At 40.7% G+C, this 15,563-nt stretch overlaps 1 protein-coding gene across 4 annotated transcripts in view; it reads left to right on the top strand.

Moving 5' to 3' along the window:
• Nucleotides 1-14,928, top strand: part of bms1 (BMS1 ribosome biogenesis factor) — a 29,289-nt gene extending 14,361 nt beyond the window's left edge. The window contains exons 12-24 of one of the 4 annotated variants that reach the window (XM_078279271.1): nt 75-226; nt 368-449; nt 743-822; nt 1,172-1,225; nt 5,035-5,226; nt 5,661-5,849; nt 6,356-6,536; nt 9,062-9,120; nt 9,246-9,368; nt 11,131-11,278; nt 13,784-13,959; nt 14,192-14,353; nt 14,623-14,928. In XM_078279271.1, coding sequence (XP_078135397.1) covers nt 75-226; nt 368-449; nt 743-822; nt 1,172-1,225; nt 5,035-5,226; nt 5,661-5,849; nt 6,356-6,536; nt 9,062-9,120; nt 9,246-9,368; nt 11,131-11,278; nt 13,784-13,959; nt 14,192-14,353; nt 14,623-14,850 — 1,826 coding nt within the window. In that variant the 3' untranslated portion in view covers nt 14,851-14,928. Of the gene's footprint in view, nt 1-74; nt 227-367; nt 450-742; nt 823-1,171; nt 1,226-5,031; nt 5,227-5,660; nt 5,850-6,355; nt 6,537-9,061; nt 9,121-9,245; nt 9,369-11,130; nt 11,279-13,783; nt 13,960-14,191; nt 14,354-14,622 lie in introns of all 4 variants that reach the window. The other 3 variants (XM_078279270.1, XM_078279273.1, XM_078279272.1) reach the window with 3 other exon arrangements.
• Nucleotides 14,929-15,563: the final 635 nt, after the last annotated feature.

Below are 15,563 nucleotides of genomic sequence, written 5' to 3'. Positions count from 1 at the left end.
TGTGCTAGCTTTATATACCTCTGATTTTCAGTGTCTCTAGAAAATGTCATAATTATCATATGTTTTGTGTTCAGTTGTAGAGGCAGATGATTCTGACGATGAGGAGCAGGAGCTGGGGGGGCTGTTTCGAGTCAGCCGCCCTCAGAACAGCAAAAAGTCCCAAGCAAATGGCGTCGACAGCTCCCGTTTCGACCCCGACGCCTCCCACAACTGGGACTTGGAGGAGGTACAGTGGTTGCTACACCGGTGTTACTGGGACAGTTAGAGTATTGAGTTCCTAACGTGCTGTTGCTATGAAAACAAATACAAAACGATGTTGAAATGAAAACCTAAGTACTTAAAGGTTGCCATGTTTTTTTTCTTCCAGATGCTAAACTCCATCAGGGACTGCTTTGTTACAGGGAAGTGGGAGGAGGACCAAGATGCTGCCACACTGCTGAAAGAGGATGGTAAGAAAGAAACGAGAAAAGAAAAGAACCAATCCATTCCGCTAAACACACAGATCTAAAAGTGTGGACTTATGGTTAAATACAATTATAAACACTTATAATTTAAACAGTGTGGAACCCTCAGTACCAGACATGTGTGATGGGGTTACTTGACAGGTTTAAGCAATTTGGATTTAGACCTTCAATTAAGAAAGATACCAGTATAACGGAGTCCTTTCATGTGGAACCACGACAGTGTGATAGCATAAAAGACTCTAACATGCAGTGTGTTGTTGTTGTTTTGCTGTGTCTAGAGGAGCTGTATGGTGACTTTGAGGATTTGGAAACAGGAAAAGTCCACAAGGGCCAAACTGGGGAGCAGGATCAGGCGGAGGTACGTCTTATTTATGTGGAATAGTTAAAAAATCAAGATAATTTTCCACTGACTGACTGATCATTGAAACATAATGCAATATTCCTATGTGGTTATGATATAGTTTGCGTATTAAAACACAACATCCACTCCAATGCTGATATCCAATGTTCCAGTGGTCATGTAAAATAACATCTCTCCCACTTCATATTAATCATGGCACAAAACTCCTCTCTGTCATTTCCTCTCTGCCCATTCAATACATTAATTTTAACTTCATTTTGTTTGTATGTGTTAACTGAACTGCAGTTGCCATGGGTGCATGGCTATAGTGAACTTTCTACTAATGTATATAGAATATGTTTTTCAGTACTGCCATACTACTACAAGACAAAAATGTGGACAAAGTGTGAACTTGCATGCTGTAAGTAAAGGACGAGCTTCTCAGACTTGTTACAGGAGAATGATCGCTTTACTGTGGTTAACATTACCTTGGGTGCTGTGTATGAAAGGGCTGTGATTTCTAGGTTTCTGCAGATGTGGATTATAGTGTGTTCCATTTGTAGTCAGATGTTGTATTTTCCGAGGTAAAAGTGGGAAACACGCCCCCTGACCTCGGATTTCCGAGCTCAGAACTCGGGCTATCCAATCCAATCCAATCCAATCCAACATGGCTGCTCCATGCATCAACAGTTGTGAAAGCTGTAGTAACATACAGTTATGAGCACGCCTGTCTTACTTGTGTCTCACTAAATTAGTCGTACACACAGTCCTGTCCATCATGGAGGACATGTTGTCACTAGGGGTGGGAATCACCAGAGGCCTCACGATACAATATCTTCCCGATACTTATGTCTTTAATTTTTTCTCAAATTATTTCCCCAAAAGGAAACTTTGTCAACATGTGTTTTATCTAAAAAGATACATGTCTCTGTTTGTTCATCTCACTTCAAATGTGTTGCTGCAAAATGGGATTGTCAAGCAGACAAACTGACCAACACATATACAGTGGGGAGAACAAGTATTTGATACACTGCTGATTTTGCAGGTTTTCCTACTTACAAAGCATGTAGAACTCTATAATTTGTATCATAGGTACTCTTCAACTGTGAGTGATGGAATCTAAAACAAAAATCACATTATATGAATTTTAAGTAATTAAATTGGATTTTATTGCATGACATAAGTATTTGATACATCAGAAAAGCAGAACATAATATTTGGTACAGAAACCTTTGTTTGCAATACGGACTTTCAGCTCCCTCCAAAGATTTTCTATTGGGTTCAGGTCTGGAGACTGGCTAGGCCACTCCAGGACCTTGAGTTGCTTCTTACGGAGCCACTCCTTAGTTGCCCTGGCTGTGTGTTTCGGGTCAGCCACGACCCATCTTCAATGCTCTTACTGAGGGAAGGAGGTTGTTGGCCAAGATCTCGCAATACATGGCCCCATCCATCCTCCCCTCAATACGGTGCAGTCGTCCTGTCCCCTTTGCAGAAAAGTATCCCCAAAGAATGATGTTTCCACCTCCATGCTTCACGGTTGGGATGGTGTTCTTGGGGTTGTACTCATCCTTCTTCTTCCTCCAAACACGGCGAGTGGAGTTTAGACCAAAAAGCTCTATTTTTGTCTCATCAGACCACATGACCTTCTCCCAGTCCTCCTCTGGATCATCCAGATGGTCATTGGCAAACTTCAGACGGGCCTGGACATGCGCTGGCTTGAGCAGGGGGACCTTGCGTGCGCTGCAGGATTTTAATCCATGACGGCGTAGTGTGTTACTAATGGTTTTCTTTGAGACTGTGGTCCCAGCTCTCTTCAAGTCATTGACCAGGTCCTGCCTTGTAGTTCTGGGCTGATCCCTCACCTTCCTCATGATCATTGATGGCCCACGAGGTGAGATCTTGCATGGAGCCCCAGACTGAGGGAGACTGACCGTCATCTTGAACTTCTTCCATTTTCTAATAATTGCGCCAACAGTTGTTGCCTTCTCACCAAGCTGCTTGCCTATTGTCCTGTAGCCCATCCCAGCCTTGTGCAGGTTTACTATTGTATCCCTGATGTCCTTACACAGCTCTCTGGTCTTGGCCATTGTGGAGAGGTTGGAGTCTGTTTGAGTGTGTGGACAGGTGTCTTTTATACAGGTAAAGAGTTCAAACAGGTGTAGTTAATACAGGTAATGAGTGGAGAACAGGAGGGCTTCTTAAGGAAAAACTAACAAATACTTATGTCATGCAATAAAATGCAAATTAATTATTTAAAAATCATACAATGTGATTTTCTGGATTTTTGTTTTAGATTCCGTCACTCACAGTTGAAGAGTATCTATGATAAACATTACAGACTTCTACATGCTTTGTAAGTAGGAAAACCTGCAAAATCGGCAGTGTATCAAATACTTGTTCTCCCCACTGTATAATAAAAGATCTATACTTGACGTCTGTATATCGATACAGTATTGCCACAAAAAATATTGTGATACTATGCTGTATCAGTTTCCCCCCCACCCCTAGTTGTTACGCTGTTTGTATGCACAAAAAAACAGCGTAATGCGTTGTTGTAAATTGGCATTGCTAACGATGGATAACCTGGATAGAGCTAATAAAAATAATGAAAACGCGACTTGTAAATGGAACGCAGTCTGCTCGGTGTGACTTCATTCCCAGCTCCGGCTTCTGAGTTCTGAGGTAAATGGAACGCATAATTAGCCTGGAAACCAGGCAGCTCATGTTTCATTTGCTCTGGCAGATATAGCTGCCCCCCCCTGCCATTCAAACAGATTTGACCAATCACAACCTTTTATTTAACATGGGGCTGGTTCTAAGATGATGACTGACAAAAGGAGCGTCATTTTTTGAATGACGTGACTAGCCTTCTCCGTCCAGCGCAAATCCATTGTATTCCAAACTGTCCAAATACCTTATAGACTGCACTGTGTGTTTGGATGGACAAACTAAAGAGAAGAGTGTTCCCAGCTGTTCTCTATACTCTGAATGATCTTATGTGAAACACTAATGCATGGGGGGTCCCAAATGGATTTTTGTGATGTGTTGTGCAAGCTTGTACATATGACAAGGTACCTGGTACTATGACAGTATCTGAAACATACCTTATTTAAGTAGTCACAACTTACTGACACAGCTGATTTAAATTTTCTGTTAAAATATATAGAAATGGTTTGCAGCTTCTGTCAACTCATTAATACCTTTTAGTTTCCTCAGTCGCAGTCTTGTATAAAGTACTTGAAAGCAATACTTGAGTAAAAGTACAAGTATCTTACCAGAAAATGACTTGTTAGAAGTTAGTCACCTTTTACAATATTTCTTGAGTAAAAGTCTTAAAGTATCTGATATGTACTGTACTCAAGTATAAAGAAAAAGTCTGATATTTACTGTACTTGTTAATTATTAGAAGATAATAAAAAAAACCTTGCTTATGAACTTAAATGTGACTTCCTCATAGTAAAGCAAAATAACCATGGTTTCCACACCTTCTTAAACATCAAATTCAAAGTCTGACATCAACAAAGAGAAAAACAGACACAGAATTTAAATTTGTTTTGTGAGGAAGACTCTTTCACTCTGACGTACGAGAGCATTTCTTGCAAGTAACGAAGATGCTTAAAGGAAATTTATTTAGGAAATGTAGTGGAGTAAATGTAAACGTTTCCAGAAATATAAATAACGAAGTACAGATACAAGAAAATTCCAGACTGATCTCATGAAGTGGTGTATGTTTGACACGCCAATTGGTATGCCACTATTGGCGTGTTATCAAGATGCATACTCGCTTTTTAGCGTGTTTATCAACGGCGTTTGGCCTCCATTGACTTACATTACCTTGCGATTGCGTGTGAATTTACACCGTAGCGAGTAGTATGAAAGGGCGAAAATCGGTGTAGGGAGGTTGGTCGGGGAGGAGGATGGGACAAACACAGGACTTTCATCCAGGAGACCGGGGATCGTGTCCCGCGAGTCACGTTTCCTAAACTCAACCATCGCTTTCTTCTCACACACGCCAAGTGGCGTGTGTGTTTACGTCTGCTGTATACAGCGTAGACATACACGCGGATAGCTCAAAATGCGTACAGAAAGAAAGTGGGCGTGTATGTTTACGCGAAGTCATGATGTCATGTTGGAAAATTCTACTTAAGTACAGTAACAAAGTATTTGTACATTACATTACAACACTGCTCAGTTAGATGATGTTTTGTCTTATACACCTGTCCCCAGCAGAATAGTGAGAACGATGAAGATGATGGTGATGATAATGAAGAAAGTCTGGTGAAGGTAGATGATGACGAGGTCCAGAAGAAGAAGCGTCTGGAGAAGAAACAGCGGCTGAAGGAGCGGTTTAATGCGGAGTACGACGATGAAGACGCCACTTACTTTGACGACCTGAAGGAGGAGATGCAGAAGCAGGCTGAGGTACCGGGTTCTGTAATACACAGCAGCTGCTGGAATTCATTCATTTGATAAGATTCAGTATACATTTTAGAACCGGCGTTCTCAAACATATCACTCAAAGGTCCGAAATGATTGGCAATAACAAAATAACATTATTCAACTCACTTTGAACTTTTAAGCAACATACATTCAAGTTGAGTTCTCTGTTTTCCTGCTCAACTTTTGGACAGATTTTGGTACTGGTATTTTGTACCTTATTTTTTTCTTTTTTTTCTTTCTCTCCAACGTTTTTATCAATTTTTTATTTTTTTTTTAAGTATGAACTGGGTCCGGATTTACTTGCAGTTTGGACCTTGGTCCAGAGTAGATTCAGAAGGATCTATGATGACACATTGATTAGATTCGTATTTTCCCGGCTTATTTATGACAGTGTTTTTCCTGCGTTCTGTCCTCAGCTGAACAGGGAAGAGTTTGCGGATGTGGATGATGAGACCAGAGTGCAGTACGAAGGCTTCCGACCAGGAATGTACGTGAGATTGGAAATCTCCTCTCTGCCCTGCGAGTTTGTCACCAACTTCGATCCCCATTATCCAATCATCCTTGGAGGTCTGGGCTCCAGTGAGGGCAACGTAGGATACCTGCAGGTATGTTTTGTTTGCGTATGACTAGTAGTACCTGTGGGTGTCCTATGAGGTTGCTGATCATTTACATTTTGTCTAGGCTTTTTTTTCTTCATAACTAAGCTATTGGGAAGGATTTAAGTGAACTCTGGTATGTTTGCTCATCAAACTGTACAGAGATGCCAGGAAGGAAGAAGGTTGAATTAGATATATAGATAATTGCATTTTAGACAGTAATCCTGTTTATGATATTGTTCATTTCACCAAGTAATGTAGAAGAGATGCTGGTTTATATGATTATATATGCAAGGAGCTATAGTTTCTTGTGCTGTGGCAAATGTGCAATGAAATGATCACATGGAAACGGGGTGCGATTGTGGGAAATGTGTTAATTTCAAATGATTTTAAAGTGGATGTTTTTTTTCTTTTCATACAGTTCATATAATAGCCCTAATTTTCCTCCTTCTTGCTAACATTTTAAAATGGTGGGCACATATCTAAGTGTGTGTGTGTGTGTGTGTGTGTGTCAGATGCGACTGAAGAAACACCGCTGGTATCACCGCATCCTAAAGACACGGGACCCCCTCATCTTGTCGTTAGGCTGGAGGCGCTTCCAGACCATCCCCCTCTACCATATTGAGGATCACAACGGACGCCACCGTCTGCTCAAATACACACCGCAGCACATGCACTGTGGAGCTTCCATCTGGGGTAAGGCACAGTACACTACAGCACACTACACTGTTGCTGTCCATTTCTTGTCATGGACCTTAACTAGATATTGTGTTATATATTTATATACTAGAGCAGCAAAAGCCAATGTGTGCTTGTTTTACTGATATATATATATATATATATATATATATATATATATATATATATATATATATATTTAACGATATCTTTTGCATTTCTAATCCAAATATCGTCAAACTTGGAACTGCACTTACTTGTGCCCATAGCAAGACACCTGTCAAGTTAGAAATCCATCGGACTAACGGTTCGAGAGATATGCGTATATCACACAGACAGACAGACAGACAGACGTTGCTGCAATTTATAGATAGATAGATAGATAGATAGATAGATAGATAGATATGTGCTTGTGATATATGTGCTTTAGACAAACTATTAATGCTTGAAAACCTCCCCTCTTTATTATGTTGCATTGCTGGGATAAAGCTTGACATCTATTTTGCAAAGGCACCATCTCTGCATCTGGGTCTTAGCGCCACCCAGGACAGTTGTGATTGGTATAAAGAAATACAAACAAGCCGGAGCCCTTTTTCCCCTTATCCCAGAATAGATGAGCTGTTTAGCCAGGCAGACCATGCTCCAGCGCTGACTCAGCATGTCGCATTGCGAGACTACCTTGTCCGAATTCTATCCAGTATTCAGCCTCACACCTGATCAGTCTGTGATGGTCCTGTGGTTTACTGCTGTGGTTATCTTTGTGTAAAAACGGCTCTTAGTCTATGCTTTGATGCTCTCCTTTCGCAGTAGTTCTACAAAGATATTGCAGAACTACTAAAGATATAAGAGAAAAGAGATGCCACTCTTCCGCCTGACATCACGCGCCTGATGCCAGGCTTTATCCTGGAAATGTACTTCTGATGATCCAGACTAGTTCCCGCAAGACTAGATTAACTGAAATGTTCAGTATACAATATAATAATATGACGATTTTAAGGCCCCAGCCAGGCAAACAGCGTCTTGCTTTACTTTTCACTCTTTCACTAACTGGTAATGTTGGTATTGTCAATGGTAAAAATAGTACTCCAAATGTATTTTTCTGAAGTAAAACCATTGATACCTCACTAGTCTATATCCACGACGTTCCACTTCCGGGCTTGCTCCGGAACCACAGGAAATTCCGCCAGATGCATGTCACTGCCGATGTACGTCCCCTTCCTCTGTCTTTGTGTTGGCGTTCTAACCTCTGGTGGATTTGTGAGGACTATGGTTAACTGCTCCTCAGATCTCTGCAGGGTAAATCCAGACAGCTAGCTAGACTATCTGTCCAATCTGAGTTTTCTGTTGTATGACTAAAACTACTTTTGAAGGTACACATGTTCCACCAAAACAAGTTCCTTCCTGAAGCTATTTAGCAGAGGCACCGAGCGGAGCTTAGCACCGCCCACGACGATTGTGATTGGTTTAAAGAAATGCCAATAAACCAGAGCACGTTTTCGTGCTCTGGGTGCTGTGTGGACTAGCTAGACCCTCCTGTGTCCAAGTGAGACTAGTACCACACAGACATCCTGCATTGAAATGTTTACTTAAAGTAAAGAGTCAAAGAGAGGCATTATCACACACAATGTAACGACACATTTACTTCACGTCTGTTCAGGGTGGAGCTTTCAACTCAACATAATGCATCTAATGCATCATATTTCTTTTTTTTTTTAAACACTTTATTTGTACTTTTCCAATTATCACATAAAACAATCATAAAAACATAAAAAAAATATTCTCTATTTTACAAATAACCATAGAAAAACAATCCCAACAAGAGAAAGACAAAGACGGACCGAACCCAAAATCAGCCTGACAGACTTGTCACAGACAATAGACGGACAAAAACAAAAGTACACCTAACATTCCTTATTACAGGACTTAATGCATCATATTTCTATTGTGTAAATAAATTCTGAATTTGCAATGTAACCGTTAACATTTCTCATGAGTCATCATGTAAATGTAGTAGTACAGTGTTTTCCTCTGAAGTAGAAGTACACAGTAAGTCAGTAGTATACAGTTGAGTTGCTTTGGGGGCCTTCTGTAGCAGCAATACAGGAGGCCAAGCAATCAGCCTGTTCCAAACAGGCACGTTCTGAACAGGCACTGCACTAGTATACATAAATACTGATCTATCTGTGAAAAGATAATATTGGCTGATATTTCGGCCATGCTGATACATTGATATCAGTCCGGCTCTAATGAGTTACATGCACTATAATAAAGACACAACAATGTGGTAGTATTTCTCAAATTTGACTGCCGTAATACCTAATTCAACTATGGGCACAATCATGTAACATAATCGTGTACATTTAGCTAATGTTACTGTGATTAATTAGCATTGGCACTGTAAAGTCAGTAGATGTAATTTCTCCCTGTATAATGAGACTTTTATTCCTCAACTGTTATACGAATTGTTTTGCAGTCATGTCTAATAATGATCAGCTCTTTCTGATAATGACTAGTATTATCTCTCCCCCTTTGTCTCACTGAAGGTCCTGTCACGCCACAGGGCACCGGCTTCCTGGCTGTGCAGTCAGTAGCGGGAACTAAAGTAAGTCCGTTATTCACTCTAGTTCCAGCAGTGTAGATGACTGTGAACAGTTGTTTCAAATGAATAACGTGCCAGTAAAAGTGAGAACATTACCAGCTGCCCAAATTCCTGTTTTCTTTCTGCAGGCTAATTTCCGTATTGCAGCCACAGGAGTCATCCTGGACCTGGATAAGTCTGTGACTATAGTGAAGAAGCTCAAACTCATCGGCTACCCCTACAAGATCTTTAAGAACACCTCCTTCATTAAGGTAGGGAAACGTTTATTTACTTTTATCTACATCTCATTTAAAGTCCACGGTCAATATACAGCTTTCAGCTTTTAAGTAAAAACTAAAAACTGGTAAAATGACATGTAATAGGAAAAAAATACACATAATTTGCTTAAGAAACATTCATTATTGTCAGTTCTTGTTTTTAGAAAACTTAAAGGGGAACTATGATGTAGCATTTTACAGATTCATACTTGTATTTTGTGTTTCTACTAGAACATGTTTACATGCTTTAATGTTCAAAAAACACTTTATTTTTCTCATACTGCCCATGGCTGCTGCACCTGTCTCTTTAAGCCCCTCCCCCCCCCTCTCGAAAAAGCCCAGTCTGCTCTGATTGGCCAACGTGTTTTCTTGGAATCTCCGCTGCGCTCCAGTTTTGTTTTACTAGTAGCAGCTGGAGCTACTGCAACGGAGTATATAGCAGGACTTTGTCCCGTGAAAAATCACCAATAAAGGCTTCTAAACCAACCGGACATGTCCCAGCAGTAATGTGACCTGAAATTGGGGATGATGACCAACATTGGCCCCCAGATTACAGCTATCTGGCGTTAGCATGCAGCTACTTAATATGCACGTGAATGACGTCATCATGCCGTGATGTCTGCGTTCTTTATTCTTTCTCCTCACTGTGTATTAGCCTTCTGAAAATGTGTCCCCCAGAACAGTGTAGTTGAATGGACCTGCTGTAAGCTTTGTACCGTCACATCTACCCTCTGGTTAGTGAGCAGCTCTTTACACATCCAGTGCAAAGAGCCAGAGGCAAGAAGGGGAAGGGGGCGAAAAAAAAAAAAATATTTATTTTTTTGGCAATAAAAAATGTAGCTTTTTCTAAGAAACGGGATTCCTTTTTTTTTAGTAAACAGCAATAATAAATATTTACTATTGCTGTTTACTAAGTATTTCTTACTAAGTATTTCTTATCTGATTACTCGATTAATCGATAATCGGTAGAATACTCGATTACTAAAATAATCGATAGCTGCAGGCCTAATTGTAATGGAACGAAGCAGCACTTTCTACCGTCAAAAATCACAGATAAAGGCTTCTGAACCAAACACTACCCAATCGGACATGTTTCAGCAGGAATGCGACCTGAAACTGGGGAGAATTTAACAACATTAGCAGCCAAGATGACATCTTTTACTGCCGTTAGCATGTAGCTACATGCGGCAATGTTAACACCGCAGTAGCTTAAAAAAAGAAACTCCAGTAGTTCCTGCCTGGAGCAGATGACCAATCATAGAAGGCCTGAGAAGGCCGGCTAGGTGTTGCGTAACACAGCCGAGAGTAGAAAAAACTGTTTAAACTGGAGCGATCAGAAAAGTTGAAAATCTGAACTTTTTAGCTCACAGGGATTTCTCTAAAATACGTTTACCTCATGTTTTAATGTGTTTCAACATGAAAATCCAACATTATAACATTGTAGAAATGGCAGAAAATACAGAGAAGCATAATATGTCTCCTTTAAAGGCTGATCTGCAGCATCATAATCGTCAGATTTTCTTCTGTTGTCTCCCAAGAGTCAGTTGTCTTGGATTAAAGCAACTACATTAAAGACAGACATGTCACAATAAAACATATATTTGATAAATAAAACACGCATGCAAACATATTTGTGTGTAGTTGTGATGGGACATCATTTGATGCTAGTGCTTGTTTCGCCATTGAAAAGGCCGGACAATGTGAAGAAGCACTGATTTGGAGTGTTCTGATGTGAATTCTCCGTCTGTGTTCACAGGGCATGTTCAACACAGTGCTGGAGGTTGCTAAATTTGAAGGGGCGTCTGTACGAACAGTATCAGGGGTCAGAGGTCAGATCAAGAAGGCGCTGTCTACACCGCCAGGAGCTTACAGAGCCACGTTTGAGGACCGTCTGCTTATGAGTGGTGAGTGTCTGCTTTACTCGTCATGTTCACCATAATTGCCGTTATTCCATAGTCCTAATGCAAAAGTGTAACAACACATTAGACCAGGGGGGTCACACTCAACTTCACTTAGGGCCCGACTGGAAAATGAGAATTGCATCAAGGACCAGACATGTAGAGTTTATTGACATGCTTTTATTTAAGAGAAAAAGTCCAATATTTTGTCTGTATTATTGCATGTCTCATCTAGCTTTCTCACTTATGGCGTTTTTCCATTACATGGTACCTGCTCGCCTCGCCTCGCCTCGACGCACTGTTGTCCGTTTTCCGTTGCAGATTTTAGTACTGCCTCAGCGTGGCTGGTCGTCATAGCGGCGCCGCAGTAAACTGCCGTGACCTAACGTGACACACACAGAACGTGGAAGGTGTGTTGTTGCCACAGCCAGAAAACACATTTAGGCAGCAAAAACAAAAAAAACACAGCTGGCTGAACTATTTAAAAATAGCGGGTTTGTTCAGGACACCCCCGTCTGTCGCTTTCACGTCACCTTTTGGTATCGACTCAGCTCGCTGGGAACCTCGACTGAGGTGGTACTGAAAAAAGTACCCGTTGGCAGGTACCAGGGACTTTTTTTCGTAATGGAAAACCAAAAAAGGCGAGTAGAGTCGAGGCGAGTCGAGCAGGTACCACGTGATGGAAAAGCACCCTTAGTTTGGCCTCGTAAAGATCCCAAAAAGTCGGTGAAAAAGTCCTTAGCCATCATATGATAAAGCCACAAAAACGGTAAAGAAAATGCCCAAAAAAGGTTTTAAAAAAGCAACGAAAACGCAGGGAAAAGTGACAAAATAGTCTAAAAAAGTGCCAAAAAAAATGTAGAAAAAAGCCCCAAAAACATTAGAAAGACGTCAAAAATGTTGGAAAAAACGTTGAAAAATGCACCAAAAACTTCGAACAAAGTCGAAAAAGCGATAAAGACTGGGAGGGCCAAAACGTATTGTGAACCTAAATTGATATTCAGGCTGGATCAAAATCTGCAAGGGGCCGGCTTTGGCCCGCGGGCCTTGAGTTTGACACATGCATTAGACAAATATATATAATAGTTAACTGATTTTTAATGAATGTGCACGGAATACATTTAGTAAACTGCAACAGAGGACGTTCTTTCTTAGAAAGCTGAATCATTCTTCAAATGTTTTCTAAATCTGTTGTGCAGAATGTTCTCTCCTTCGGCTTTACCTGCATGTTGATCAAGATCCTAAGAAACTACAGTGTATGATGAGGACAGCCAGCAGGATCACTGGGGTTGACCAGGTGTCTGCAGCTCAGCTGTACAATGAGCTTATTCCAACAAAGACCGGTCAGATCCTCAATGGTCCTGCTCATCCTCTCCGTCAGAAATTCAAAGCAGTAGGAGGTCAAATGATAGATTTCAGAAGCCAGAAAAAACAACGTGGCAAAGCAGATCATTTGTGCCTACTGCAGCAGTTGGACTGTAGGAGTGTGAGTCTTCACCGGTCTCACGATTCAATTACGATCATCCTGCCAACGATTCCATACCACGATGCATCACAACGCGTCACCTCCTCAATATCATTATATCTTGCTACTAGAGGTGTGAATCTTCAATGATCTTTCGATTCGATTACGATTATCACGTCTTCGATTCGATATCTCGATGCGTCAAATACATTTTTCTATTAAAGCCATATAGGATATTTAATTCGTAGCTTTTCAAGCTTCAAAGACAAAACATTCTGCAGTGCTCTAATACTAAATCAATTGGATACATAAAACTACAGCACTGAGCACATGGCACTTCCTGAATGTGCAAAACATACCAGAATATGTAAACAGAAAGGTTGTTACATTAAATTGTAATCAGAAATAATCGATTATGGCCCGGCCGATTATCGATGCAGCATCGTCCACGATTCCATGCATCGATTATTTGATTCATTTCCACACCTCTAATTGCTAAACATGATTTTCATCAACAAATTCAAGCAGTCATATATATATATATATATATATATATATGTGAACTGCCCTTTTTATTGTATCTGCTCTTAAAACAGACACTTCCTGAATGTAGTGGAGTCTGAACACAGCAGACAACAGAAACAAAAAGAGCAGCGAGCGGAAAATCAACAAGTAACATCAGTAGGCAGTAATCAATTATCGTCTGATTAATTTCAACGGCCCTATTAGACTGCACAATGAAAAACTAAAACTGTCTTTGCTATTTTAACTGCATCATTGCACAAGTATGCAACTTTCTGGCACTTTAATTTCTTTTTTCACTTCCGCAAATATTGCACTTTTTCAGGTTATTGCTTGTCAGAACTTATATATATTATATATATATATCTTATATACGTGTTGTATGCTGTATTGTCCGTACGGACCACATGAATTTCCACTAGCAGGATACAAAAGTTTACTTTGACTTTTTACAATGGCATACTGCTTCTGGAGGACTCCTCTGTAGTTGTATCTTTATGTTGACGTGTTTTGTTGTTGTGCAGACGTGGTGTTCCTGCGCTCCTGGTATCCAGTGTCTGTCCCTCAGCTGTACAACCCCGTCACCTCTCTGCTGCTGCCTGCCGGTCAGAAGGACAGCTGGGCGGGCATGAGGACCCTGGGGCAGCTCAAACATGACCTGGGCATCCGCAACAAACCCAACACGGACTCTCTGTACAAGGTAGAGTAGCCCCTTCCAAAAGGTCCTACCAACTATAGCTCTGATAAGGAAGCTTTTAATGTCTGTGAATTGAATTGAGTCTTTAAAACGGATCGAATGTTTGGATCTGTTTCATAAAGAAAAAATAATTACTGAGTTGTCATGCAGCTAAAGTATCTGTGGACCTGTCCTTAACATAACAGTCATCCTAAATCCGGACTTGATCAAGTATATCCATCCCTTTCCCTTCCAGCCGGTGGTCCGAGCTCCAAGGCACTTCAACCGCCTCCACATCCCCAAGGAGCTCCAGAAGGCCCTGCCCTTCAAGAGCAAACCCAAACAGCAGCAACCCAAAGGAAAGACGCCCCGAGATCTCCAGAGGCCCAGTGTGATCAGAGAGCCTCATGAGAAGAAGGTGAGGAAACCTGACTCTAAAGTCTCCATCCATAGTTAGGAGTGAGCATTTATGACCTCAATCAAAGCACTGATTTATACCGATCTGACAACATAAAGAGTATTGTGTGTACAGATCTTACCATTAAAATATCGTAACTGATAGAAATAATGGCCAAAACTGTGCAAATAAGTTGTGGATTTCTTTAAGTACAGCGTGACCCGGACTACTTCCTGTAGTATAACATGGCTTTATCTCTAAGCAATTCTTTTCTTGTCCTGTTCCTTAAGGTGGCGGCCCTGCTCCTTGCTCTGAGCACAGTCCACAACCACAAGAGGAAGAAAGCCCACACAGCGCAGCACGCCAAACACAAGGAGTTCCTGCAGCAGAAAGAGAAACTGGAGGAGGCCAAGCTGAAGAGACAGAAGGAGGCACGTAAAAAACTGTACCGCATCCAGGGCCAGGTGGACCAGAAGAAGAGCAGGTCCAGTCTGAAGGGGGCGCCCCAGGACGACTAACTCACTGAATCTGGACTCATTTTTATTGTATTTTTCAAGATGTATTGATATTAAACATGAGTTGTAAAGGAAAAGTGATCTGTCTTTTGAAAGTTGTTTTAATTAAGGCATTAAGATCAATTTCCAAAAGATGATTTTTTTTATTCCTCTTTTTAGTCAACTTTAGCATGGGTGTATTCACTTATGCTGAGCACTGTACATACATACATACACACACATACATACATACATACATACATACGCTCTATAGCAAGCCATTTGAACATTTAATAGCTAGACTGGATATCTATTGCAGATATCAGTAATTCAACTCTTCCTAGTCAAAAAGAACAATTCAGATATGCACAATGACAGTCTTCCTATCTACAATTGTCATTTCAGATATCCACAACGTCATTCCTACTAGTACAAATGACGTCACATTTCCCATTCATGTGTATGGGGCTTTCAATTTCAGATATCCACAACGTCATTCTTTCTATCCACAATGAACATTCCAGATATCTGCAATAGAATTATGACTAGGAAGAACTCCCATTTTAGATATCTACAATACAATTGTTACTAGTCAAAACTAAAGTGAGCCATTTCGGCATTCATTATTATCTTTTTGTTTAATCTGTTTGGTGACGTGTTTATTACATCACTCTCCCCTGTCTAAGCTGTCCTATCAAAGGAAGAAAAAAAAAAATGCTATTATGGATTTCTAAAAT

The sequence above is a fragment of the Sander vitreus genome, chromosome 21 (assembly GCF_031162955.1).
Source record: "Sander vitreus isolate 19-12246 chromosome 21, sanVit1, whole genome shotgun sequence".
Lineage (NCBI taxonomy): Eukaryota > Metazoa > Chordata > Actinopteri > Perciformes > Percidae > Sander > Sander vitreus.
This window is presented reverse-complemented; position numbering and strand designations above follow the sequence as displayed.